At 36.1% G+C, this 27,831-nt stretch overlaps 1 protein-coding gene across 1 annotated transcript in view; it reads left to right on the top strand.

Moving 5' to 3' along the window:
- Window positions 1–27,831, top strand: part of Plxdc2 (plexin domain containing 2) — a 388,489-nt gene that overhangs the window by 140,710 nt on the left and 219,948 nt on the right. The window contains exon 2 of the mRNA XM_040755447.1: window positions 16,970–17,181. Coding sequence (XP_040611381.1) covers window positions 16,970–17,181 — 212 coding nt within the window. The remainder of the gene's footprint in view (window positions 1–16,969; window positions 17,182–27,831) is intronic.

Raw genomic sequence — 27,831 nt, 5'->3', positions numbered from 1 at the left:
TGCAACAGGTGAAATCCAACTCATTTTTCTGATTAAGCTAGCTAAAGTAAGTAAAAGGCATTTTATTTTGTATAAAAACAAAATGGAAGAAAGTAGTTATCTTCTCTTCCACTGAGCATAACTAAAAGAATAGGCATGGCTTTCTAATATCTTTTATTTTTGTTGGTATTTAGGCTAAATGAATATTTGATGTTTGAAGGTAAGGGTCAAATGGGCAAACTGGCCACTGGACTAGACCAGTGTACTCTGAGAAGGTAAGCTCTTAAGTGCTGTGATAGTTACCTTTCTCCAGTATCTTTAGGCAATACAAAGACCCTAATGCCACGTCAGAACTAGAATATTTATATGCAGCTCTATTTCTTACTGCCTTACACTACTTCCAGAGCCATTGTTTGATTCTCATTATTTTTTGAAGTCTTGGGTTTAATCTGAGTCTAGCGTGGATGCTCAAAATATGGCCTGTAGACTAGACTGCCAACAGCATCTCAAAGGGCTTTGCTGGGTGTCAAACTCTTAAGTAGATCTTGAACATGCTGAGTCAGAACTGTATATTAACACCCAAGTTCCTTCTATTGGGTTATGTGAGTACCTATTTGAGAAATGAACCCTAGATTTTTCCTGTGTTCTTTACCTACCTAAGCTATCATCCCAACTAATCCCAGCATTCACATTGTGAAATCTAAGACTCAACTCTCAGGTAATGAGTTTGCTATTGTGACAGGTCAGGCGATTCGCCAAAAAGCAACATATTCATATGAGTTGTCAATTCAATTTTAATCAGGCAAGAAAAGCAAGCAATACTATTTTCAGCTTCCCATATGTACCTCCTCTGTTGGTGTGATTCACATTCCAAAGAAAATTCTGCTTCTAATTGTTCCTAATTTCTACTATGGTTTCATCTCCAAGATGGACATTGAAAGCCGCATGATCATGGATTGATCATGGATTGTGATAGAGGTAATAAAAAAATACTATCAGCCTCACAATCAGAAGATAATGAAGCTGAATACCCCTTAGATATCCTGTGGGCACTGAAATGGAACCTGACATCAGAAACCCTGGGTTCAAGGATTATTCTACCAAAGGCTGGAGGTGGGTCAGGTGGGCCTGCAGAAGTTCTTTACCCACTTGCAGTTAGGTCTCCTTTACCGGAAATTTGGAGCAATAAAGCTGCCCTATGTAACTCAAGGAATATTATGAAAAATAAATTCAGGAGTACATGGTAAAGCACTTTTCATTGGTGGCATATGCAAGTTTCCAAAGATGTATTGTCAGCATTTTCCATTTTGACAATAAGACCAAATTCAATATCCTCACACCATTTTATGTTTTCTTGTATGCAGTGTTTTTGGAAAGAACCCTCTTTGTCTACAGAGACAGGAAATATAATTCCATGCTCTATGAGCATCAGTGTTTCACAAGTATTTCCATCAGATCTGTGTGTTTGTGTCCTCTGAATCTTCGAGAAGGGCTGTGTTCAAAGAATTTTCAGGAACATTTAGATTCTGATACACCATGAAATTTGAGGTACTAATTTAAGTAAAAATTTAAAAATAAACTAAATTTCAATCTGGTTTTATCATCTTAATTTACCTTTCATGCTTGTAAAAGTAAATCTTGTATCTGTCATTTTTTCTGAAATGTTTCCTTATTTGCTCAATAGAAATTTCTTTAAATTTTATTACAAATGTGAGGTCTTATTATTGAACAGGAAACAGCCTTCACTTACTCTTTGTTTTGATAAACTTTTAGAAAAATGAATCCACCAATAAGTAGAATATTTGGACAGACTTCAGGTAGAGATTATCAACCTTACACACATGGTCTCTGTTAGTGATCATTTAGACACCATACCTTTTTAGGTATTTCATCTCTTGTCTTCAATTTTAATGAAGAATTGTAAAATTGTAATTATTGTAATATCCCTCTTGGAGTAAAAAGCAGGATAATTGGTCTGGAATACATTAGATATTTTGATCTTCATTTCCATAGTTTGATATAAATTTGCATATCCTGTTGTCATAGTGGATAATCGTGGACATGGGTTTTTTCCCATGTCCCATGGGAACTAGTCACCTCATTGAGTGAACTTGTTGGCACTTTAGTGTGATTGCTGGCCATATACAGAGGAGAAAACATTTTGCTTTTTTATTTTTATCAACTGAGCCTAAGGTTCTAGAAACATATAGTCTTTTAGTCCATTCTGAAGTGATTAATGAGACAATCTTTTTAAAGCAGGAACCCCATGGATCATGCCTTTTCCTCCCTTACATCTTGTTGGATTTCAAACACCCTCTGAGAGAAGAAGACTCAACTCCATGTCTTTATTATACAACACCCTGTTTATGCAGTTTTAGCTTTCCTTCCTTGCTTGCAACAGTTCCTCCCCTTTCCCTCCTTCTCATGTTTCCCTCCTTCTCAGTAGACTGGTCACTCCTGCCTGTGCAGGGAGATGGCAGTATCTTTGGCATCATTCATGCACATCCTTACTCTCTCTGAAGCAGGCAAGTGAAATAACTAGATTCATAAATGGGGGAAGGAAGGATTTTACAATAAACTGAAGGAAAAACAATGCTGCAATTAAGGGGGAAATTTGATAAACATTTTACAGAGTATGCTGAACTATTTCAAGCATTTGATATTGGTACATGACCTGGAACTGGTGAGAGGTATTTCATGATGCACACACCATAAATTTAAATGTAATAGTGAGGCCTAACTTTCTCAGAGTAGACCTGAATCAAACATAGGAATCTGAAATTTACCTATAAATAGAAAATTAACACACAAATATCTAAAAATACCCACAAAAAGAGGTTAACAAATTTTAGGTTTATACAAACTGGAAGAATTTTTTTATTTAATTTTAATTAAACTTCAGGAAATATTTGATCCATGAGTAGAGAAAGAAAAAAATGTTCTCTAAGCATTCCAAATAACATTGAAAGATGTTGATAACCTAAAAAATAATTATGCAATCCACCTGTCTGTTAGTCAGTCAAGTAATACTTAGCCAAGTAATTCCCAACAAAAGGCATGCTAAAACATTTCACTCTTGAGCTGTGTGATGTGAGATGAGAGACATTCTGTAAACTAGCAGAAGAACATAATGCTGTGTTTTCTACTCTTTACTCACATGCCATCCTCTTTAAGCAGAGCACTTGAAGGTTTGTCTCCATGCATTTTGCCTTTCCTCAGGGGAAATGTGAAAGAAAATTATGTCTCTAGAATAAAAACACTTAAATGTATACTCATTTATTCTAGCAGAAAAGTGGGAATGTTACTTTGGAGTGGGACTGGCATTCAAGATAAATAATAATTTCCATGTACTGAAAGTTGGGAGTGTTTCTAGTTATTATGGTATCTAAAGTGAGAAGTCGAGTGTGTGTGTATGTGTGTGGGTGTGTGTGAGAGAGAGAGAGAGAGAGAGAAATTAATTTTCAGCTTTCTTTTGAGATGGTAACATTTTTCAGCTTAGATTAATTGAACTAAAATAAAGTCATCAACCCAGGATTCAACGTTAAATGGAAGGGCTAGTAATGTTGATTTCACTTGATAGGAATATAGAAAGAAAGGAAAGGTATCAAAATACCTAAAGCTTTTGAATTTTCAAAGGCTGAATGCATTTCAGATTACTTACTGTCTCAGAAATTCTTATCTACTGTTTAAATAACTGCCTCAATTATTTTATTCACTTCTGTGCCCACTGCAAACACATACAAGTACATTCTTTTGTTTTTTCACATTTCCTATACTTTGCTAGCTCTTCACTACTATGTGTATATCCCAGTCACAAACAATATTTTTATATTAACTTAGTACACTGACTTTAATTTGGAGTACTCTGCATCCATATTAGGATGCCAAATAATGTAAAATTTAAATATAGACATCCATCATCAGATTGGTTTTCTGCATTTTGTCTGGTTATGTATTTCTATTTATTTTTAAGTTACTGTTGAGGGAAATAGAATGGCTGAGAATCTTAAATTCATTTTCGATCCTGTTTCTCCACCCTCATTCTGTCTTGTTCAAAATTTAGACTCTTGTATCAGATAACTGTGCATGCTTTTCATGTGAACTATGGTCAATGAGTTTAGTATTATGCTTTGTTTTAAGTCATATTCATCATTTTTATAACTCTAATCCTTGTAGTAGCCTGCCATGGGAGCTGGGAATTTCTTAGAATTTTGGGGCATTCAGTGGCCTTGCTGATAACTAAAAGCTACAGAATACAAAAATTGCTGTTAGCATATTTTCCTGAAAAAATGAGAATGTTCCAACAATGCATAAGAATTTGAGTCCTCTCTCAGATTTACTATGCATAAGAATTTGAGTCCTCTCTCAGATTTACTAATAATTTCCTGCTATATATCTCACTGACATTAATACTTTTTGTCCAGTTGTACATTGTAAAATTTGCTCTGAAAATCAAATATCCTACTGCTGTTTACTTTTTGTGAATATTGGCTCAAAGTACATATGTACGATTATGTGTGAAGTATCAGAATTAAAAAAATAATTTCAAAGGTTTTAATTTTAACATATCCCCAACTCATATCAATACGGTAAACAGAAAAGTTTAATATATGATACCATCTCCAAAATTTTATACTCTGACAAGTATTTGTGTATTTCAGAAATAGATCACACAAAAAATCTAAATTTAACCTTATTAAAAATTTTACTGTATTGATTTCTTTTTTCTTAATGTGATTGTGTTGATTGTAGTTTATTTGCAATGTTACATTGTGTAATCATCTTAAACGTAGGCAATCATGCCATTTAATTAGGATTTGCCATTCTTGAGATTAATGGCAAAATCTAGATACTCTTAGCATTTTAGGCATTATTTGAATTTTTATTTTAAAACTACCTCTTGGATGAATGCTAGTTGAAATTAAAGTATACATATTTTTCTTTCCACTGACTGTGGGGTAATATTCAGAAACTCAGTAGCATGAACTAAAATATTAAGAGTATGGCACAGCTTGTGAATCACAAAAATTCATAGCTACATCTATTCAGATCTTCAGCTTTCTGATCTTCGACATACCTTTAATATTTGGTTTGGCCTTTTCCCAGTCTTAGGAATGAGACAAATGGAAAGATGATTTGTTTTTAAAATAAAAATCATTGGTTCATATAACGAAACTTTCTTTTCATATTAAATATTTCATCTATATATTATCTTGAGTTAATCAAAATTGTGATCACATAAATGAATAACTTCTATGTGTTATCTTATAAATATTTTAAAACTGCTTCATGAATTGAGAGAAGCATTTTTGTAAAATATTTCAAGTTGAAGTATAAAAGCAATGTACCAGTTTGACTTATATAATTACAGGCTGTTTACTGTAACTAATAAATCATTGTGGGTCCTTCATTTCACAGTTGTCTTGCCATTCAGAAGCACACATCTTTCCTTGATTTCTTTTTCATAAAGCTTCTTTGTGAAGTTAGTTGGAAAAAAATCAAAGCTAAGTGCCTTTGTCCATTGCTTTATGGCTCTGAGGCTGTGTGAAAATTTATTTCATTAAATATATGAATCAAATGTGAGAAGTAGAATAACTTGGGGAAAATTGCTTTCTCTTGCTGCACTAATCTCTCTGAACCTTTCAAAAGACTTTAAAATTATACCACTATAATTCTGATCATCCATTTAATGGAACTCATCTATAAAAAGGAAGTGAGAAAAGAATAGGAAATTGAACAAAATTTTCAGGGCAGTTTCTAATTTTCTATAGAAATGATTTAACTTACCTGAATAGTCAAGGCTAAGAATTTTAAGCAAAGTTATAAGATTGCCTGAATAACAAGGTGGTATATGGGACAGTAGTGTGGGGTCCTCTCAACTGTGTCATGATCTGACAAGGAAGCTGGGTGGAATCATGGCCTTAACTTTGGTAATTTTGCTGTGAACTTCTTAAAATGCTAATCATTATAGTATGTTTAGCATTTGTTTTATTTTGTTTTTCAAATTATCATCTGTATCCTTAAACCATTAAGTGAAAAATTCCACAATTAAATTGGTAGTATTTCAAATTGCTTCTTTTTCTGGGTAGTATTATAAAGTCTCATGCCATTCACTTCCATCCTGATTAAAACAGAAATCATTTTGTTGTTGTTGTTCAAGGTATCTATGCAGTATACGTTATCTGTCTATTAGTCACCAAGTAGCCCTTGTATCGTTGCTGTGAGCTTACCATAATAAGTCCTTATTATATTTCATAATGGTACCAGACCACAAAAATGATGCTGACAGTTTAGACATGTCTAAGAGAAAGTGGAAAGTTCTAAACTTGATTTAAAAGAAAGAAGATTATTACTAATATTGATTTTAAGAACTTCAAAAGTTAGAGTCACAGAGTTTGATAAATAACATTAAAGACAGAAAGGCATTTGATTATAAGGCTCTGTAGTGTTGATGAATTCAGGTAGTTGCTTGAGATCTTAATATTTATTTTCCATGGGCAGGCAGGGAGTACCCCATAATTTAGTTCTCTAATAACATAAAATATTGCTTTCCTTTTTGAAGGTGGTGAGTGAAGTTATTCAGGTTTGACTGCAGAATCAAATAGACAAATTTCAGAAAAATACCATCAAGTTTGAATCTAAGAATATATGTTATGTTCCAGCTCCTAAAATTATCCTTAAATGGTCACTCAAATTGATGGACTTTCCCGAAACCATGCAGTTATAAACTTAGAGGTATAGTAGTTTTAAAAAAAATCAATGACAAAGAAAATCTGTGTAGCTAATAAACTAAGTTTATTGGAAGATATTCAAATCCACTGAAATCTATCAATGATATTTAAACTGTAGAAATTGGGGTGACACTGGTATGATCTACCTGACTTAATCAGATGCAATTTATAAGTAGAAGGGCATGTGTTGGATAACATCTGTAGTCAAATGGCTGAGTAATTCTGAGCTCCACACCGGGCCACTATGGATTCTACTTCCACACATGGAGAATGATGTGATAACAACGTGTGATGCGATTGAGTTGATCAGACATCTGGCAGCCTGAATTTAGTAGAAGTCCCTCTGTGACTTGGGCCCAGGTCATTTAGACATCATTTCTGGCCTTGGGTACCATTATATCAATAGATTCCATCTGTCTTGTTCTGGTTCAGAAGTTTACATTTTCCCAGGAGGTGTCATTGTCCCTGACTGATTCTTGTTTACAGAATCTTTTGTTTCCATTACTGGCAGTCATTCCTTTCATGCCTTGGTGTTTAGTTCTAGCTGCTGGCCTTCATTTGATAATCAGTCATTCACAGCACTGGAAACACAGGGTTTTAAAATGCCGAATGATGAACAGAAATGGTAACATATTATAACACATGGTTTTAATTTTTATTGTGGTATGTAGCTACTAAATATTATATACTTTCATACATATTATATACTTTAATGCATACATTTATACTTTTTATAAATTAAACTGAAAACAATTATGGACTAATAAAATCCTCCAAAATCATAAAATATGCGCAACAAAGTATTTAGATAATAGTAGCATATTAGGCTTTTATAGCTGGGCGAAGTTAAAAAGACTGTAAGTGCACATAAACTCATACTACTGATGGTTGAGTTACAGACCAAAATGGCCTTGTTATTCTGGGGCTTATGATGCAATGTGTCCTGGAAAAAACACAAGAATCTTCTAGAAACATTGGCATTTTTACTTAATTAGGTACTCTTTACCTGTTTATAGATTATCTATAGATTGTAACCTATGTGGAAATGAGCCTCTTTCCCTAGTCCCACCAATCCATCTGAAAGATTAGAAAATGCCAAGCCTACATTGACTCTCTGATTAAAAACTATCTTCATAATAAAGTCAATGCTAAATTTACTAAGTTGAATGAGGGGGTGCCATTACTATCTAGCTAATTAGAAATCCTCATTCCTCAGCCGGGCGGTGGTGGCGCACGCCTTTAATCCCAGCACTCGGGAGGCAGAGGCAGGCGGATCTTTGTGCGTTCGAGGCCAGGCTGGACCGATAGCCTCCAAAACAATACAGAGAAACCCTGTCTCGTAAAAACCAAAAAAAACCAAAAAACAAACAAAAAAAACCAAGAAATCCTCATTCCTCAATAATCAGAAGAGTATCTTTCAATTTATTCCCAAACATTGAGCCTATTGATTGCATATACTCTTTCTGCCTTATGATTAAACTAGCAGTGGCCCACCTTCATGTATTAGCACAGCTGGCAAGATGGAATGGTCTCTTCCTCCTCTACATTCATGTGAAGGGTTGTTCGCCTTGTTTGGCAGATTTCTATATCCTGTGTTGCATACATTATATTTTGGATTATTTTATGGTGTTCTATCACTAAGCTGTGATAAATATTGATGTCTTGATTCCATGAAAGATTTCTCAAAGGTTAGATATCAACTAAGGCAGAGTCTGTAGACCTATCTTTGATGATTTCCCCAGTAGAACACATGCCTGTTCATGCATATCAATGTTTTCATATGTTAAATGGATTAACAGTCATTACTATTGTTAATTACTGTCTGGAAGTTACTGGAAGCAATGCACAAGGCTTCATATTTTATAAGTATGAGTATAGATTTACTCTATTTATCTTTTATGCTTCAATGAAGTATCCTAAAGTTGTGAGGACTTTATTTAAGGTAAGGTCTTGTAGACCAGGCTATCTTGAAATTTACCGTGTGTTCCAAGTCATTTACAAACTTGCAGTCTTTTTGCCTTAACCTACCAAGTATTGGGATTGCAATGTGGAGTAGCTTACCCACACATATAGTTGTCTTCAGTTTGATTGCCCAGATATAATTTGCCTTCTATGAAATTAGCATGTCTATTAATTATTTTATTTCACAGTAAAATAATAAAATATCTGAAGTGTTCATTGCATATATTCATTGTATTTTTGGATCAGTTTATTTTTCCAATCCAATTCATTTTTTTATTAGGCCTTAACTTCCAAATATTGTTCATTTGAAGTAATCTAGCAATGGACTTCAGTAAGAGAAAGATAGATGCAACACAAAGAGACTGTAATCCTGGCCACAGGTCCTCATTTTTTCCTGCCCCATTTTGAACTTAATTCTGGAGCATTACTCTACCAACTTTCTACCTCTACTTTAAACCTGTTTTCTTTTTGTGTGCTAAATTGCTTTTTAAATCTTAACACATTATGAGCACCTTCCTCAATGGCATGTTATATTTACCTCATATGGTAAATATAGAGGCCTGATGTGTAGTGTAGGCACAGTGTTGTGGAACTTCCTCTGCTCAAATATAATCTAGCTTTGTCTCAAGCTCATATAAACTAAACAGAAATGGTTTACAGATGAATTTTATTATTATGTATTCTTTTTCTGCCCTTTCTCTGATGCTGCATAAACATATACAAATCCAAAGATGAAATACATACATTTTAAGAACACTGTCCCAGGTGAGAAATAACCCAAACGATAATATACTTGTTTATTTATTATTTGTAAGCACAGATGGTTAATATATGCTATAATATAGTCACAAAACATAAACAGCCACTTGTGCACCTACAAACACACACACAAAGCCTGCACTATATAAATTCATCACTATTCTGTAACTATCTGTGTCATGTTTCCCTAAGACCCAACCAGGTTTGGGATTTTACCTCATGGTCTGATAAGGTTCAATATTAATTAATATTCTGATAATTTCTTATTACAATAGAAATATGCAAAGCAAAATCAGGAAAAGGAAAAGGTCCTAGGATAACACCTGGGGGAAACTAAGGTTTTAACAAGTACTGTTTCATTTCTCTACCACAACACATTGTTAAAACATGTAAGATGTTCTCTGCCAAGGGAGGTCATCTTTCCACCCAAATGACAAAAACACCGAGAAAGAGATATTGAAGGGAAAAATACGTATTTATTTGGCTTATGGTTTCAAAGGTGACTCCAGTCTTTGATTGTATGACTCCAATGTTTCTGGACCTGTTGAAATTCAAATTATCACAGTGGACAGTATAGTAGATCAAAGCTGTTCTTCTCATGTTGTTTAGAATCAGAAAGAGGAGAAAAGAGGAAAAAGTTTGGGAGAAAACATGAAGACTAAGGAAGGGAGGGAAGGAGAGTGAAGGTATAAGAGTAACATGAGAATAATAGAGATGGAGTTTGGGAACTCCAAGCATTCATACGCAATTTATGTCCTTCAGAGTATACCCCTAGTTACTTATTTCATCCAATTAGATGCTATTATCTGCCATTTTTACCACTTCTCAATGCTTACTTCAACTATGAATTCACTGATAGTCTAATCCACTAATGAGGTCAGAGTCTCCTGATCCAGTAACCCCTGAACATTGCTGACATTGGGGACTAAGCCTTTAACACCTTTACTTATGGAAACATTCCATAGATAAATTATGACAAAAGATTCTTTAGTTTTTTTTTTAATCTGCTCTTGTAGCTATTTGTCTAGCATATGCTCAAATCCAATATACCCAACATGAAGGCAGGTATTGAGCATAAATAATTTACTTAAGTAATTTACGCACATTGATAACTCTGTCAGGGACTTGGAAACATTTTTCCCATGAAGTTGTCAGAGGACAGCCTAGGGCCTAGCATGCTCAAGACCTTTCTGAAGAGAGCAAGTGTAGCCTGTAGTTTTTCCCACCAGCTGTCTGGGCCCTGCAACAGTTGCAGGTCCCAAATAACACAGGACACTATATTAATTATGGAGCTGTTGGCTGTTTGGTTGGTTTCTTATTGGTTAGTTCTGACTTAAGCATTTAACCCATAATTGTTAATCTAAGTATTTCTCTTACCAGAGAAAAGGGTCTAGACTCTTACTCCTCTGGTGGCCTACATTGTGTCTGTCTGTGCCTCTCTTTCCCAGAATCTACCTCGACTCCTAGCCCCACCTATCTTGCTTTCTTATTGGACAACAGTGCTTTATTCAACAACCAATAAGAGAGAAAGATTTACAGAACGACATCTCCCATCAAGCTGTATTAAATCCTTCCTATACAAAGCCATACTCAAGTAGAGGTATAATAGCAGTATTTAAGGAATGACTATATTACATAAGAAAACTCAGTCCATTTATAAGGGCCATGTGAGCTGGGATTTTATGGAGACATATAAGATTTCCAGAAGATTTGGGGTTGGGTTTTACTGTCATTAATGGAAGGTGTGTACTGTTCATAAAGAAATTGAGAAATTCTCTGTAATGGGAATAGAAGGCATTGTTCCTGCAAGAATTGAAAGAGGAGTACCCAGGGCAAGAGCCTTCAATATTTTACCCTTGGGTGAATAGTAAGTAACTATTAGCACAACCAGAGGCAGAAAGTCTCTCCTGAGGCCTTTAAATAATATAATTATTACTAGATCCCATTCAAAACCTTTAATTCACCTAGATAAAACATACTGTTAACTTGATCTTTTGTAGATACATTGCTGAATAATGCCATAAGCCAAAACCTCCAAATCCACTGCAGCAGTGAGTGCATTATTGACACTACTAAGGATAGAATTAATTTAATACAATTATCCTATTCAGTTCGGAAATAAATTGAGATTCATGGTAACATGGCAGTCTGCCTTAGCCCAATATTTCTATCTTTTCTCAGATGATTTCAGCCAGTAAATATGCTTCCTGAAACAAGTCTGAATGTTTCTGCGGAGAATTTACTATGGTGGCCTGGTTCAATTGTAAAGAACAGGATGGAGTTGCAGAGCAAGCCTAGTCAGTCAGTAAATTACTAGCTATGTATCTGTGACACCTCATTTCAGTCTCCAGGACCTGCATAAAAAGGTGCATGCAATGTCTCACATTTATATCAGCACCACGGAGATGTGGCCAGGAGGATCTCTAGAACTTCCTGACTGATCAACCTAACGAAATCAGTGAGGTCAGATTCAGGGAGAAAATCTGTCTGAAAAATATGCTGAAGAGCAAGTGAGAGAGACAATGTCAGCCTCTGTCCTCTACTCCCACACCCACCTACAAATACACGCAACTTCTCACATGCATGTATGTATACACACACACAAGCATGTATATACCTTAACACACATAAAGTACAGAATGAGAACCTTTTTAATAGACATATGCATGATGAATTCTAACTCTGTACAACTCATATCTATGCATACAATTACTTTCTGGTGGTTTGAGGTATATATATTATGAATATCATTTGTATAGTAGTCAATCAAGGGGGTTAATTTTTCAATACACAATTGTCTGTTACTTGTAAAGTGTTAAAATAAATGCATTAGGATGTGACTTAAAATAGATATATGCAGCCCAGTACTACTTTCTTGCCCTTTACTTTATTTGCTTCCTGACATAAGGTAGTTTTGTTAAATACTTGTCTTGTTGGGAAAAATGTACACAATAGAAGCAACTTAAAAAAGAAAGGGATTATCTTCCTTTGTGTTTCCAGGGATGCTGTCAATCATGATGGGGAACTTGTGGTATCAAGAGCAGGAGACAGGTGGTCACATTGCGTCCTGGACAAAGCAGAGGGTACTGAACCCTGGTGTTCAGCTTGCTTTTCCCCTTGTAATCAGTCTGAGACCCAAGCATGTAGAGGTCCCAATCACATTAATGATGTCTTCCAGCCTTACTAATTAAGTCTAGATAATCCCTCACACACATACCTAAAGATTTGTTTCTAAAGTGATTCCAAGTGCTATCTAATTGACAATAAATATGAGCCATCCCATGGGCATAGAAGGGATTTTAGAGATTATATAGAACACCTTGATGATACTCTGAGAATTGTTTTGTCCTTTCAGGTTAACTAGTCATAGTGATGCTTCATGGCGATGTTTTATTGGAAATACAATGAAATGCCTTTGCTAATAACACTATATCTACTATTTCAGCTGAATAAACTATCTAAAGATGTACTATCAATTTGCATATTGAAAGTAACAGACATATTTATTTGTGAAACTTTCTTCCTTTATATCCAAATGGAAGTTATTGAATAGAATTAATTTTTCCATGAGCTGAGTAATTACAGAAGTAAGGAATGTTGAAGAAAATTCTCTTTTAAGGTTTTCCATGGGTGTTTTAAGTGGCATGCAGTAGACAGACCACAGACAATCTGCTGAGTAGAGTGTTGAGAGGTTGGTCATATTGTTTGTGTTTTCCCAGAAGCTGGGGAGGAAAATATTGTGCCCCATATTCCCCTCTGTCTTGTCTCTGAATGAATGACTTGTTTGGTTGTCAATTTAAAGAATGATTTAAGATGTTTGTTTTCATTTTGAAGGCCTGTGAAATGCAGATAAGTAATTACAATATAGTTAACCCAACTCTAATTTTTTCAGTTTTCCTTCCTTCATTTCTGTAATGCATCCATTTTGATTTATTCTATATTCTCTAAAATGCTTTCTGAAATAGGATTAACATCTAAGCCCATTTCATACTTCCATCTTAAGCCATCTGCCAGCTAAATTATGGGCCAACATTGATGCAGTCTATATGCATGAGTGAGTATCCTTGCTTATTTATAACATTATCAGAAAAAATAGAATTCACTATAAAATCACAACTCAACAGGTATTTGCAAGTCCAGACCCTAAACTCACAAATTTTCTCATTAAGAAACTTCTGGAGCTTTCCTCAGAATCTGTTTATTTTTTTAATCCAATTAGAGTGAGCAAAGAATTGACTTTCTCAGTTTGCAGAAATGGATTCTAGTAAGAGCAAGTATTTACCAGCACAATGATATGTGTCTGTAGATTGGTCACAATGTCTGTATGATGGGGCCTCTGCATGTTGTAGCAATGGATGACATGTCACATTTAACCCAACTAATATGCATAATGAATATGTGACCGTAAAAATGAACTATTTTAAAGTATTAAGAGCAAGTTATTTTTTAGTCAGAAGATACCACTAAACAATTAGAAAAAAATGAAGCCAAGACTATCAGGAGCCCTGATTTCCAAAGGCATGTGGTCATATATCCTTGTTTTACCAAAAACCTGTCTGCTCTTTCTACTCTCCCCAAAATCCTGCAAAGCAGTAAATTTGAGTGCTAAACAAATGCTTAACACATTAATCAGATTTCAACTAAAATCAGAAATATGTACAATATCTTTCCACGGTTCTGAAGCTCCTTTTGATTTGAATTCTTTAGAGTAAAAAGGCTGAAAGGAACAATAAAGGTCACCTAAGAAGGGCTGAGCAATAGAATCCATGAAAGGGGCTCTTGCACTGAGAGGTGTTCTGTTTTCTTATTCGTGCTTGGATTCTGCATCCCAGAATGAAGCTAGTGGGTCTGCTGAGGGTCTTGGGAAGAGTTGGTTTATGCTTTGATATACCCGAAGAGAACCAGTAACCTTAATGTCAGAGAAGTGAACCCAACCTATTTAACAATTGTATTATCAGATACTTGGGAAGGCGAGTCAGGAGGATAGCAGAGCCCCAGACTAGACTGTACATCTTGGCAAAACTTTACCACATAAAAAGCAAAAAGGATTTCAAAGGAAGTAGAGGAATGAGAAGGGAAGTGATGAAGGGCAGGAGAAAGGAGGGAGAGAGGGAAGAGGAAGGGCTGGGACAGATTTTGCACAGCTTCCCCTGTCATAACTCACTGAGACCTACAACCCTACCTGTGAGTCAGATGGGCATCTCTGAGGTAAACCTAAGATTTGCAACAGAAGGTCTTATGTGGTTGTTAGGGGATTTTATTGTTTAGCTTTGTTGTAAGCTGCCTCATATATTTTCAATAATGAGGCTGGATATACAATTGAGGTAAACAAATTGCTTCCTGTAGCTTTGCCTAGTACCATAGTTCTTAGGTCCAGACACATTGTTAAGAAGTTTGCCTTTCCAGTTAAGCTATGTCTGATATGACTTATAATACAGGGTAACGAAAGCCTATAGAATTTTATAAATTACCATGGAACCATAACCAGCAAACAGATCAGAAAGCATTCAGCCCTGGACCTTTAATTTTTGTGCCATATGTTTGTAATATGTTCCTTTACTCGGTCAGTCAGTATTGAATCTTAAAGTCAAATATCAGGCAGAGGCAGAGTGTTGCAATAAATATTTTCTACAATGAAGTCAATAGTACTAACTAGATGTTCTTCTTGAACATTCAATGAATGGAGAGAGACTGGAGGAGGCTGTGAAACCATTCACAAAGCACATGTGTCCCTTTTGGTGAGCATTTCATTGATAGGACTACAGCCCTTCCACTTTCTGGATCCCAGATTTCTTCTGGCAGGAATTTGGTGAATTTGGTATGCATTGTTCTTCATAGAAATCAATGAATATGCTATTATTGCCAAGTAAGGCTTCTCTTAAGACTCCATTCATCAACACATCAGACTTTAAAATGTCTTTTAAGTCTTAGTGAAACTACACTGCCATGCCTTGTTTGGGAGGATTATGGAGAATTTTCTGAGTTGAAAGCAAGGCATGCCCAACCATTGTGGTTGTTGAAAAATAATGGTAATACCTTGTTTCTAATCTAAATTTAAACTGAAAAATAAAAAAAAAGAAAAATAGTGGTAGTGGTGTCCTATTGGTTTTGATGTCATGAGTTGCTGATACAGCATTATGCTCAATAATACTCAGCATCAAATACCTTTAGGTTTCACAAAACATTCTTGTATTGAGGGGAACATCCCATCCGCGATTAAATCAGTGTTCTCTTAGCCCTTTGTGAACCCATACCAGACCAGTTACAAAGGCTACAGATTCCTATCTTTTGGTAATGTTTAGATAGAAGGCTGTTCCTCTTGCTTGGAAACTGAATTTTCAATCCTTGTGGTATTCTGTCCCCTACTGACCTACTAAAATGAAAGACTAGAAGTCGTGATTAAATCTAATTTTCCCTCATGTAGTGGCAGGATGTTCCAGGTCAGCAGGGCCAGTCCTTGCAGATGGTTTTAAAATACCTTTGTGATTTGATCTCTTTGCTGTCCCATCCATTTCTGTAAGTGCCTGTCAATGTCATCCTTTACCACCCTGACAAGTTCCCAAGGTGAGGACAGTACAAATGGACAAGCATGTTTGTGATGCCTCTTGAGAGAGCTGCTTATCAAATGAGTCAGGCAATGAACCAAGTCTGGCTTGTAAACTACAAGCTAGGTTAGCACGTTTACAGGAGGAAAATTCCACTATGGTTTAACCCATTCAAGCAACATTGTCCCTTTGCAGCCTTGTATAAGACATGTAAAATCAGCATCGTGTTATTTATTTTAAAATAAGCTGAAGATGCCTGTCTTTTAGGATACTAACTTGCTTTCACAGAACCTCTCTCTCTCTCTCTCTCTCTCTCTCTCTCTCTCTCTCTCTCTCTCTCTCTCTCTCTCTCTCTCTCTGTGTGTGTGTGTGTGTGTGTGTGTGTGTCTGTGTGTATACATGCTTGAGGGCCCCTTAGCCATCACCACATAAATCATTGGTTCATTTTATGGTGTACCCTGCAGTTGTACTATACTCAGCATACCAGTTATGCTTATGCCACTTGGAATCAAATAGCTGGGGGTAGAGGTGGGAGAGGACGGACAGGAAAGTTAGCTTGTTTGAGTCCTGCCTCAGAGGTTCTCCATACAAGTTTCCCCATGTACTTGCATATAGTATCACGGTGAGGTGAGCATGTCTGGTAAGAAGCTCTTTATCTCTCAGTAGACAGGAAGCAGAAAGAGGAGGAAGGAAACTGTTGATGAAATATAAACTTCAAACACACACTCTGACACCTCCTCTAGCAAGACTCTCTGCTCTAGTGCCAAATGTCTGTGAAACAAGCATCATATATGTGGATCTGGGGAGGGCCACATTTTATTTTTAAACCATAACACTCAGATTTCTGCATCAAGTCTAATATGACAAATAATTTGGTTTTATTATAATAAGTTCATTTCCTATTTTAATGACCAAGAGTGGTACATTTTTTACTGTAATAAGTATTATTTATATGAGTCACACCTAGTGGTAACATACATGTTTCTCTTACAGACTGGAAGTATGATGTTTCAAAGACCTTTCCTCGAGGAGAAGTTGGGGTGGATGTGAACTCACAAGCCTACAGCCACAGGTGGAAAAGGAATTTAGACCCTTTTAAGGCAGTAGACACAAATAGAGCCAGCATGGGCCAAGACTTACCAGAGTCCAGAGGTTTCACTGACCTGTTACTGGATGATGCTCAGGACAACACCACCCAGATCGAGGTAAGTAAAAATTCTGGATAATCAACTTTAGTTTATTGTTCATTATTTCCTTATAAGATACCTAAGCTCCAGTGTACATATCCTGACTCTTTGTCTTACTTTGTGCTATTTGGTATTTGATTTTAAAGAAAAGTTCAGTTGGTTGACAAAAATACTTGCTAAGTCATCAGTCTATTTATTCATGAAACAGACAAACATAGGCCGAGAACAGTAGTGACAGTAATGGAGGAACACAGAACTGGCTCTCAGGAAATCCCCTTGTCTGGATCACACCTATATTAGGTGACATCTATGAAAAAGTACACTTCAGTGTGGCTTGCAGTAGGGTGTGAGGAATTCTTGTTGAATGCTAACAAAGAGGCTTTGCCCAGAAATGGCTGTTTAAAAGGAGTTTATTGGTTTATAAACTGTCAGTGAGACAGTATTTCTGCTACAAGGAACTATATCTACAGGGGATAAGTGTTGGAATTGCATAGAAAATTAGAGTCTTTCAGAGTTAACTAACTGTCCAGCTTTTCTTACAGCTGGCGAGTTTCATGGGATGCAGGACTTTCATTGCTAATAAATGTATATTCTTGGAAAAATTGGAATGACTAATTACTCTATGGCTTTAATTCATCATATGCTGTGGTTGGAGCCCTCCATAAGGGAAGAGAAGAGTGGTGTAGAGTGGTTGAATGAGTGTGAGTTGGCAGAGGCATATTGGAAGCTGTTTTCAGTGTTGCTTGAAGACCTCCCAGAAGGGACCAGAGTTCATAAAAATGAAACAGGACATAAAATATGATTGTGAAATAAGTCTAACAAAATCAAATATGAAATCTTTAGGAAGAAAGCAAAGACCGTAAGGATGAGAGAAAACAGATGCTGTTTTATTTGGCTTGTTATAGTTTTGTGTTTAGTGAAGAAAGACTTCAGGTATTCTATATGTGGATACTGATGACTGTGAGACTGTTGGACTAATTAGAAAGAATCTTAAGTGAATAGTTGAATACAATTTGCATTTTCATGGTTGGTGCTTTGTTGAATACAGGGATAAAACAGAGAAACTCTCAGATCTACATCTATTTCTGACCATGTATGGTAGTTAGGCTGAGGTCAAAGCAATGGGATGAAAATTTAACTTGGATTTGTCTTCCAGTCACTGTCTGTTTGTATATTTTTTCTTAGTTTTATATTTTACTTTCTATTTTCTCCAAGATGCTAGGATTATAAATTCGGAACTGAGCAGCCCCTTTACCATTCTTAATATACTCATTACTTAGGAGATAACTCAGATTCATGAAACAGATGCTGCACCATTGGTAAATAGATTGGGGAATCATTTTGTTTCCTCATAGACAGGGAAATTCTTCAAAATACAGACTGCTGGGAGTGGAGGTCTGAGAGGCTCAGTCATGGCCAAATTCCTAGTCTCCCTCTACTTTTTATGTCTAAATACACTGTATTTTTGTGGTGTGCTTATAAGAATAATGAATGCAAATATGAGGTATTTTTAAGACTTGTTGTGTTTTAAGGCTTGTCATCCTACTCTGCAGTGACATCGTGAGGAGAGCTGGGCCTGCTGGCACACACGGTCAAATCCAACAGCTGGGAGATTTTCAGGAAGATTGTGAGTTCAACAGCCAGCCTGTGCTGCATAGTGGAGCTTGTAAAGGGAAGCTTTTTCTTTGAGAGTAGCCTTCCTGCCAGCCTGGTTCTAGAGCCGCATCAGTCCCAAATAAACACACATGAGGCTATATTAATTATGAAGCTGTTGGCCTTGCTTGTTTCTTACTGGCTAGCTCTGACTTAAGTAATTACCCCATAATTGTTAATCTAAGTATTTCTCTTACCGGAGAAATTTCCGGGCCTCCTACCCCATGGTGTTACATCTGGAACTCTCTTGTGTTTCTCCTTCCCAGATTCCTCCTGGACTCCTAGTCCCAGCTATCTAGATTCCTATTGGCTCAACAGTGCTTTATTGACATAAGACTTCCCCAACAGGAGCTATCTCTTCAGAAACAATAAAAAAGAGTGTCAAATATATACAGAACCTGATCCTAGTTCAGTCTTCCAGCTCTTTTATTGCTTATATAATTCACTCAGGACAATATTTAAATCCAAGAAGAATAGATATGTGGTTCTGTACATCTTTCTTTCCTTCTTCCTTTCTCTCTTTCTTTTTTTGCAAGGAAATGAAGCAATTGGTATCAGGTGGTACTGCTCTAGTTTTTATAAGTAAAAAAGGTTGACAAAGATATGTTTAGTGTAACATTTCTGTTCCAGAGGGATTGATTCTTGTAGACTTTTCAACACATGGGACCAGAATCAGAAATCTGAGATAGGGTCTAATGCTTAATAGTGACCTCATATTTGCCTGTACTAGAAGCTCCCGATCATTATTATTATTTGGGATGATAAGATAACCTGGTATAATCTTTATTAAGGCTAAAAGATTGATATCAAAACAGTATGACATTCTTATAACTAATTTCAGGATGCTGCCAGAGATTAAATATGCTTTCATCTGTACTTGTAAAATGTAAGAATATTATCTACACTGAAATCTAATCCTAGTTGTAAAAATAAATGATAGGAATGGCATTCTTAACAACTTTACATATGATATGTGTTGATCCAAAGGCTTTTTCTATGATCTTATGAGAGGCAACCACAATTATTAGCAGTGAAGCATCATGTAGATAATCCGGTTATTCTTTATAGAACACTATGAAGGACAGTTATGGATCTTTTTCCATTTTTTGCAACAAGGAGCTGACATGTCAAGCTAAGAATAATCTATAATTGAGCAAGATATATGATATCTTATTTTAATCCTCATTATCTTTTTAGAGGATGAGCAATAATTGCAGATATCATCTCTGACTGATTTACTATTTTCAGCGTGTTTCTTCTTTTCAAAGTAAAAGTTCTCATCAATATTCTAAAAAGAAAATGAATAGAGTCCAATCACAAGTTTACATATTTCTCCCCATCTCCAAAACAGCAGAAACTGAATCAAATCTTATTGTCACTTAACGTATGATCTCTGGAAATATGCCACAGAAGAAATGAGACCAATTTCCAACCCACAAGAGACAAGCAAAATTCAGCTTGGAACAAGCAACTCACACAGGAAATAATGACAATTCTAAAGGTTAATCTTCAGTGTCAAGTCAGGACCTGTCAGTAGGACAAAGTTTGGATTGCAGCTGATTCATTTAAATATGTGACTGAAGTTCTAGTTTTGAAACCCAGACAGACATTGACACCCATTATTGTCACTGCCTAATTTTTCAATAGCTCACTGAAAAATAAAAGATACCAGCCTCTGGTGAATAGTGAGTCGCTATACCAATAACTTTGTATCTACCAAATATTGTGGATGAGATGTAAATTCGGGTTATACTGGTTCCCACCTTCCTAATGCTGTGACCCTTTAATGTAGTTTCTGATGTTATGATTACTTTCCATTGTGACTTTGTAACTGTAATTTTGCTTCTGATATGAATCTGTGCTTTATGATCATCTTAAGTGACCCCTGCTAAAGTATCATTTGACCCCCAAAGAGGCTGTGACACACAGGTTGAGAACTGCTGCTCTATTAATTCTGCTCACATATGGACCATTCAAAATATAGGAGTAGAGGACTGGAGAGATGTCTTAGCAATTAAGAGCACTTGCTGCTCTTCCAGAGGATTGGGATTTGGTTCCCTGAATCCACATAGAAGCTTAACAAACCATCTGTAACTCCAGTTCTAGGAGATCTAGTACCTTCTTCAAGGCTGATGTCCACTGCACACATGGTGCACGTACACATATGCAGGCAAACAATAATAATCATAAAGAAATGAATTTATACACACACTTACTCACATATATAGGGAGCTAGAGGTGATGACATATAACCTGAATCCCACTACTCAGGAGTCTTTGTTAGGCAGATGTTTATTTTATTTCAAGCCAGAGCTACGTAGTGATACTATCTTTTAAATAAATATGTAATATAGGAAGACAGACATCTATAAATATGTATAATTAAAATCTCTATAAATTTACATTAGTAGATCTTTGGTCTCTACTTGTTGAGAGATGCTATATAGTATGTTCTGCTAAGTATTCAGTGGGCTTTTCATCATCTGTCCTTTCTAAAGTATAGATGACTGGCTAGAGTCTCTTTACAAAGGCTATAGGCTTATTCCAGTAATGGTCATTGTTTTGAATATTTCATGCAGTAACTTATTCATGAGACACTCTGTGCTAGGTAATGAAGGCATCAAATATCCCAAGGTTCAAGATGGGTCGGTAACATTTAGAATGAAAAGGCTCTGTTAGTTTCCTTTTTGTATTTCTTATAAAGGAAACTTTACTGTCCATGCCCTAAGGATACATGGGGATCTGAACACTAGAATAATTGAACCACCCTGCCTTTGGGGATCATTGTTCATTTTGATTCCATATGGTATTTTAAGCCTGAGCTGTTAGATTGAAGCAATAATTTGGAATACATTATACTGAACTGAATGAATAGATTAAACGTGGCCAAAGGGATTTCCCTCTTTATGAGTTATTCCAAACCCTTGTGTAACCTCCTGCTTCATGTAATCACAAACTTAAGGAGCCAAGCTTCAGAAACTGTCAATATTCATCTGTTACATGATCTCTCTCCATCTTGTGTATACTACCCATCTTTATTATTTTGGAGTCATAATATGATCTCTCAGAAGTGAAAAGAATTTGGAAATCTTAGAATGTAAACTATTTTTAAATTTAAATTAGAAACTTTCACTTAGTTGTATCTATGCAGGAAATTCTCAGGCACTTACAAATCTAAGATGTTTTATATCATATTTTCTACCTACAATCAATGGTACCTCAATTTTGGAATTTAATGAGTTGCAGAATAGAAAATTTTATTAATTTCAAATATTAATATAATGACTACATTCTCAGATTTTTTCATTGGCTAAACTTGTGTTATAATCTCTTTATTCTTAGACTATGTTTTCTTCAGTGTTCATTATTTAAGTTTAAATCTTCACTGCTGTTACTTAAAAATAGCATAGATGTAGATAATTTGAAGTTTCATCTGGTGAAAATATCATAAAGAACTTTAGCAAGGCTTCCTGAGAAATGAAAGCAGTTAATTTGTTTCTTGAAAATAATGATACACCTTAAAAGATAAACGGAGAATTTTTTGCTCCTTCTTAAATGTCATTTTAATAAAGAAAGATTTGTAATTATTCTGTGTCTGTTAACTAATCAGATGCCCTTTTGTTATTTTTAAATTTAATTTATTTTTCATCAAAACAGTAGAAGATCATATTTGAATCATAAAAGCACAAGCAACTTTTTGGAACCAACTCCAACTTAAGGAACATATACATATGTTCCAGGCAAAAATAATTGCAATAATGACAAGTATTGCATAGAAATCTCCTATAAAAAACTTTCATACAGATCTTTGTATATTCACTGGTTCTTAAAAAGCTCTTTGAAATTTACTATTTTGCACCATAAGCCTAAAGCAAAAGAATACTGCACTGAGAAGCTGCCCTTCTGCCCTTTGACCGTTGTCTTCAAAGAAATTTATGTTGGAAAGCTCCATAGAGCACCCATTGTTCACTAAACACTCTCTGAGAATTTAACTAGAGATTAAAATGAGTTTCCAACAATGGACAAAATGTTTTACCTCATTTAGTGGGTTTGGAATGACAGGAGGCAATTTACCATGTACTAGGTATGTTGTATTCTGCTTTGTTGGTCATCAGTCATCCTTTTAAAAAGTTCTTAGTGCTTAGAGGTGATTTAGCCTGTGCCTCACATGTTCAATGCTTTGTGTCTCTGTCACAAAGAAAGAAAGAAAGAAAGAAAGAAAGAAAGAACGAAAGAAAGAAAGGGGGGGAGAAAAGAAAGTGTATGCAGAAAGAAGGGGCACAGGAGACAGGAGTGGAGTATACACAAAAGATTGAGAAAACTAACATATATGTATTTATTTTATTTGCTTTACAAAAAAGAAAATGTGGTGCATTCTGCACACAAATTATCTGCATAAAACCCTGAGAACAAGTCATCTCCTCTTGGCTTTAGCAATCAGCCTTGGCTTTTGCTCTGTTTTATTCCTTTTGTCTGAAAGTTGACTGCTTTTACTTCCTTTGCTCTGTAACTCTCTGTTTGCCTCTTGGGAAGCCACAGATAGGTATAGTACAAAACTCAATGTGCAAAGAAAGAGGAAGTGAGCATAATAATGGAAGACTGGGAGAAAACAGAGGACTGCTTCACTGAATCTTCATGCTAGTGGGCACTGGAAACCAGCCACCACCTCAGTGACTCTTAAACTACCTGACCTGGGTGCTAACTGAGCTTCCCTAGTTACAAACCAACATCCTAGTGTGCTTGTAGATGGGCAGGAACATGTTTGAGTACCAAAGTAGAAGAGAAAATTAAAGTCTCCTGGAAATGCTGGACCCAGCTAAGAATGTGTAGCTACTTCTTAAAGAATCATCCATGGCTCCCAGAATCCCTGAAGAGAGGGAAAGTTTTCTTATTATCCTTTTAGGGAACCAAGAAATACCTATCTACTAAATCCTTGCGGAGTGATCAATATGGAATTTCTTTTTCCAATTTTTTAATGGAGCATGCACTTACTTAATTTGTCAAATTGAAAAATAAAATCACCTTTTTAAAAATACGATTAAGTGGAGATTTTTATTGCATGTATTAAGAGAGAGAAGAATCAGAAGCCTCAGAAAGAGTCCAAAGTAGAGGAAGAAGTCTGCTCAACATGGCCAGCAGACTGAACATGACCAGGGCTATCTGAGTGAGAGATAGGAGTAGCAGGGAATTGAGAATAGGGAATGATAGCGAGAATAGCATGACCAGAGCCATCCAAGTTCTACTTTTATCTCTAAATTTTGAGAACTTCATACAATGATGTTGATTATATTCTTTTCCTTCTCCCAGAACCTCTGTTCTCACCTAACTTCATAGTCTTCCTTCCTTCCTTCCTTCCTTCCTTCCTTCCTTCCTTCCTTCCTTCCTTCCTTCCTTTCTTTCTTTCCTTCTTCTTTTATAGCTGTGCTTTGGGTTGTGGTTTTAGTCAGTGGCAGATCCATCTCTCTAGTTTGTTTTAAAAACGTGACCTCTGATAGTTGGACCACTCTCCAGGTCAGGTTCATCACAGGTTTAGGAGACACACAGGGAATGGGGGAGGGAGAGGAGGATGGAAAGAGCTAGAGGTGTACCTGGGACTGAAATAAATAGGGGTTACCATTGTCAAAAACCATTCTATAAAATTCTCAGAGAATAAATACAACTAGGATGCTAAAAATAGCTTTGTATAATCAGTTTTAGAGTAATTCCTCTTTTTCGTGGCAACAGAATTCCACACACTATATAAGGCCTGCAAGTCTGAGATGATTGGCATATTGCAAATGTGCTTATCTTTACTGAAGTTCTGCTTCTTCCTAAACTATTAAGTTGTGTGAATATATATATATATATATATATTTAAACATTGGCAAATCAAACTTTTCATAATGCAGAACCCAGTGTATGGATATTTTTACTAACTGGGTTGAGTTCTCTAGAGTAACAGGAGGGGATAATTTATGAAACTGACTTTCATGATTAGAGCTAACCCCAATTTGACTATTTTTGGAATAAAACTTTTAGAAAACAATGAAGGTAATTTAAATCAGACTTTGTGGTCATCTAGAAAGGAGGAGACCTTTCTGTCTGCCTATATCCTTGCTTTATGCACATACATCGATAAAGAACATATAAAGGTATGGCTAGAAGATTGGTGCCTGCAAAATGGGAAGACGGAAGCTCCTCAGAAGCTAATAATTCTAGATGCTAGACTCCAGTCAGTCACTGAAACTTAGGGAAATATATTTATTTTGCATAGCTATCTGATAAAATGATTATATTATGAGAATTCAAACAGACTCAGTTACTTTGAAGCCATATTATACTTTTCCAAAAATGGCTGCCAGTGCTAATCTGAATTTAGCCATGAGCTAAATGTGAGATAACATCAAACCTCTTATGTAGCTGAGGGTGACACTGAATTCATGTTCCTACTGCCTCAGCCTCCTAAGTTCTGTCATGAGGTTATTATTTATTGTAGAATGCTACTATTCAATCATGTGGCCTCATGATTGTACACATGACTCTCTACAATGAAAGACTTGAATCCTTTGGCCATCATAGGTGTTTACTCATGCCCTGTTTCCCAGGAAGTTCACAACAGTTATCTCTGGAAGAAAAATAACACTTAGTAAGTGAAACTATTATACTTTCCCTTAGGTGAAATCACTGTTGTTACTGTACCAGGAAGGAAGAGGATCTTCAAGTTTTAGCACACATTTATCCTTGTATAAGTTGTTAAAACATGCTTCCTTATTTGTGTGAAATTTCTAGGCTATAGTGTGATGGAAATTTAAGTAAAGAGCTGAGATATTCACATCTTTGTCACAGTTTGCATGTATGAGTAGAACCCCTCATAGGGGTATGTACACATACTTTGGGACAGGTTAATTTCCAGTAAGAAACTGAATACCCTGACCGTGTTTCTTTTGTACTCCCAATAACCTGTGTTTAGAGTGAGCTATTGGAAAAGGTTAGCAGTGTCCTAAGAACTCCAATCCACCTGGATGAGAACAAGTCAGAGATGTAAGTAGAAAAGAAGGTGAGGCCATCCTCTAGGGAAAACTATCAGAACTTAGTTCTTTCGTTTTTGCTGTTTTGTCTTTTTGAATAGCCGTAACCAATTAAATTGTCAAGTGTTTCTAAACACCATTCAACTTAATATGGCTTGAGTATATTAATAATAGTTAAATAAATAGCAGATATTATCAAATCCATTTTTATCTTCAGATAGTAAACATTTTAACTTCTCTAATACTCTTTGCTCAAAGACTTCCAGCATAATTCTAATTGAGTTTTATGTTCTTAGGAGAGAAAACACTGTTTTCAGTATTAACTAAGATATTATATCACTCCTAAAGAAACTTACATGCCCCAAACATTCATGCTTAATTGTATTCTTACATTTGTACCTTTTAAATTTACGTAGTATCCTCACCCTCATTCATTGCTCATGTGACTTAAACCATCGACCTCGTGTTTTGAGCTTTTCTTTAGGCAACAGGTTATTGTGAATATCTAGTGAAAATTGTATTTATCAAGAACTCACTTTGGGCTTCTTATGCACCTAGTAACGGCTTAGCAACTATTACTTTGTTTATTCTTGTGATATCTTGGATAAGGCCTTTTATTAATTGAAATGTATTAAGTCAGATGGAGAGATTACTTAGTGAATGGCAGCTGTCTCATCCCTTCTGTAGCCCATGGATACTTACATTCACATGTGCACATATTCCTCCCCACACATATAAACATAAAACTAAAAATCCAAATTAATCTTTAGAAAACAGAAATCACTGTGCATTTTTAAAAAGTAACAAACATAGACTCCTAGATTTCATTCACCTATTTTGCATTTATTTATTCAACCAATGCTGAATCATTGCAGCTTGAAAGGACATTGAAGTAGTATATAAGGTGTATGTAAACTGAGCCTTCTTGGAGCATATGATCTTTTGGAATATAAAAGTAAAACACAAATTAATATGTAATTATAACTACAAAAGAATGTGGTGCAGACATTGAGGTTATTGGCTGGAGGTAAGACATGTGTTAGAAGACCCTCCTAAATGCTGAAGCCTGAGTTCAGAGGTCACTGAAAATCAGGTGTATGGATTTGTATATTAGAAAATCCCTGGCCCTCATTTTTTCTATGAATAATTAAATCCTCAGAGACACTCAGATGCCACTTACTAGAATAGAGATTGCATTAGAGCTATGTGAACATTTCTACACCTTGTCTCCAAAGACACATAATTTTTTTATGTATTTATTTTTATTTTCCAGTTTAAATTTAGATAAGAAACGAGGTTGCTTCACAAGTCAGTTCCAGGTCCCTCTCCCATTCCCTCCCCTCCTCCCGTGCCTTCCCCCCAATGCCCCCCCCTTATCCCCTCATTCCCTCAGGGAGGGTGAGGCCCTCCATGGGGGTGTCCATAGTCTGTCATTTCATATAGGGCAGGGCCTAGACCCTTCCCCAAGAGTTCAGGGTGAGAGTGCACCTCACATTGTTCTATGGGAGTCCAAAGTCCGTGTGTATACTTGGGATGGGTACTGATCTGCTGCCCAAGGCTCAATAGGTTCCCTAGGCCTCCTCACTGACACCCAAATTCAGGGGGTATTGATCAGTCCCATGCTGGATTCCCAGGATGATGCCTGGGATTCAAGAGTTAACCTTTGTCTGGTCAGCTGTTTCTGGGGGTTAAACCAGCCCAGCCTTAATCCCTTTGATCATCAGTCCTCCCTCTCTGTTACTGGCTTTCTTGAGTTCAGCTCAGTACTTAACCAGCCACTAAATGAAATTTCTGTTTCCCAGACTCTCTGGCCATAGGATTGTAGGCTGGCACTCCCCAGATCTATGTCTAAAATCCATATATGAGAGAGTACATGCCATGTTTCTCTTTTTGTGACTGGGTTACCTCACTCAGGATAGTTTCTTCTAGTGTCATCCATTTGCCTGCGAATCTCATGATTCCATTATTTTTTTCTGCTGAATAGTACTCCACTGTGTAGATGTACTAC

The sequence above is a fragment of the Mesocricetus auratus genome, unplaced genomic scaffold, assembly GCF_017639785.1.
Source record: "Mesocricetus auratus isolate SY011 unplaced genomic scaffold, BCM_Maur_2.0 Super-Scaffold_100013, whole genome shotgun sequence".
NCBI lineage: Eukaryota > Metazoa > Chordata > Mammalia > Rodentia > Cricetidae > Mesocricetus > Mesocricetus auratus.
This window is presented reverse-complemented; position numbering and strand designations above follow the sequence as displayed.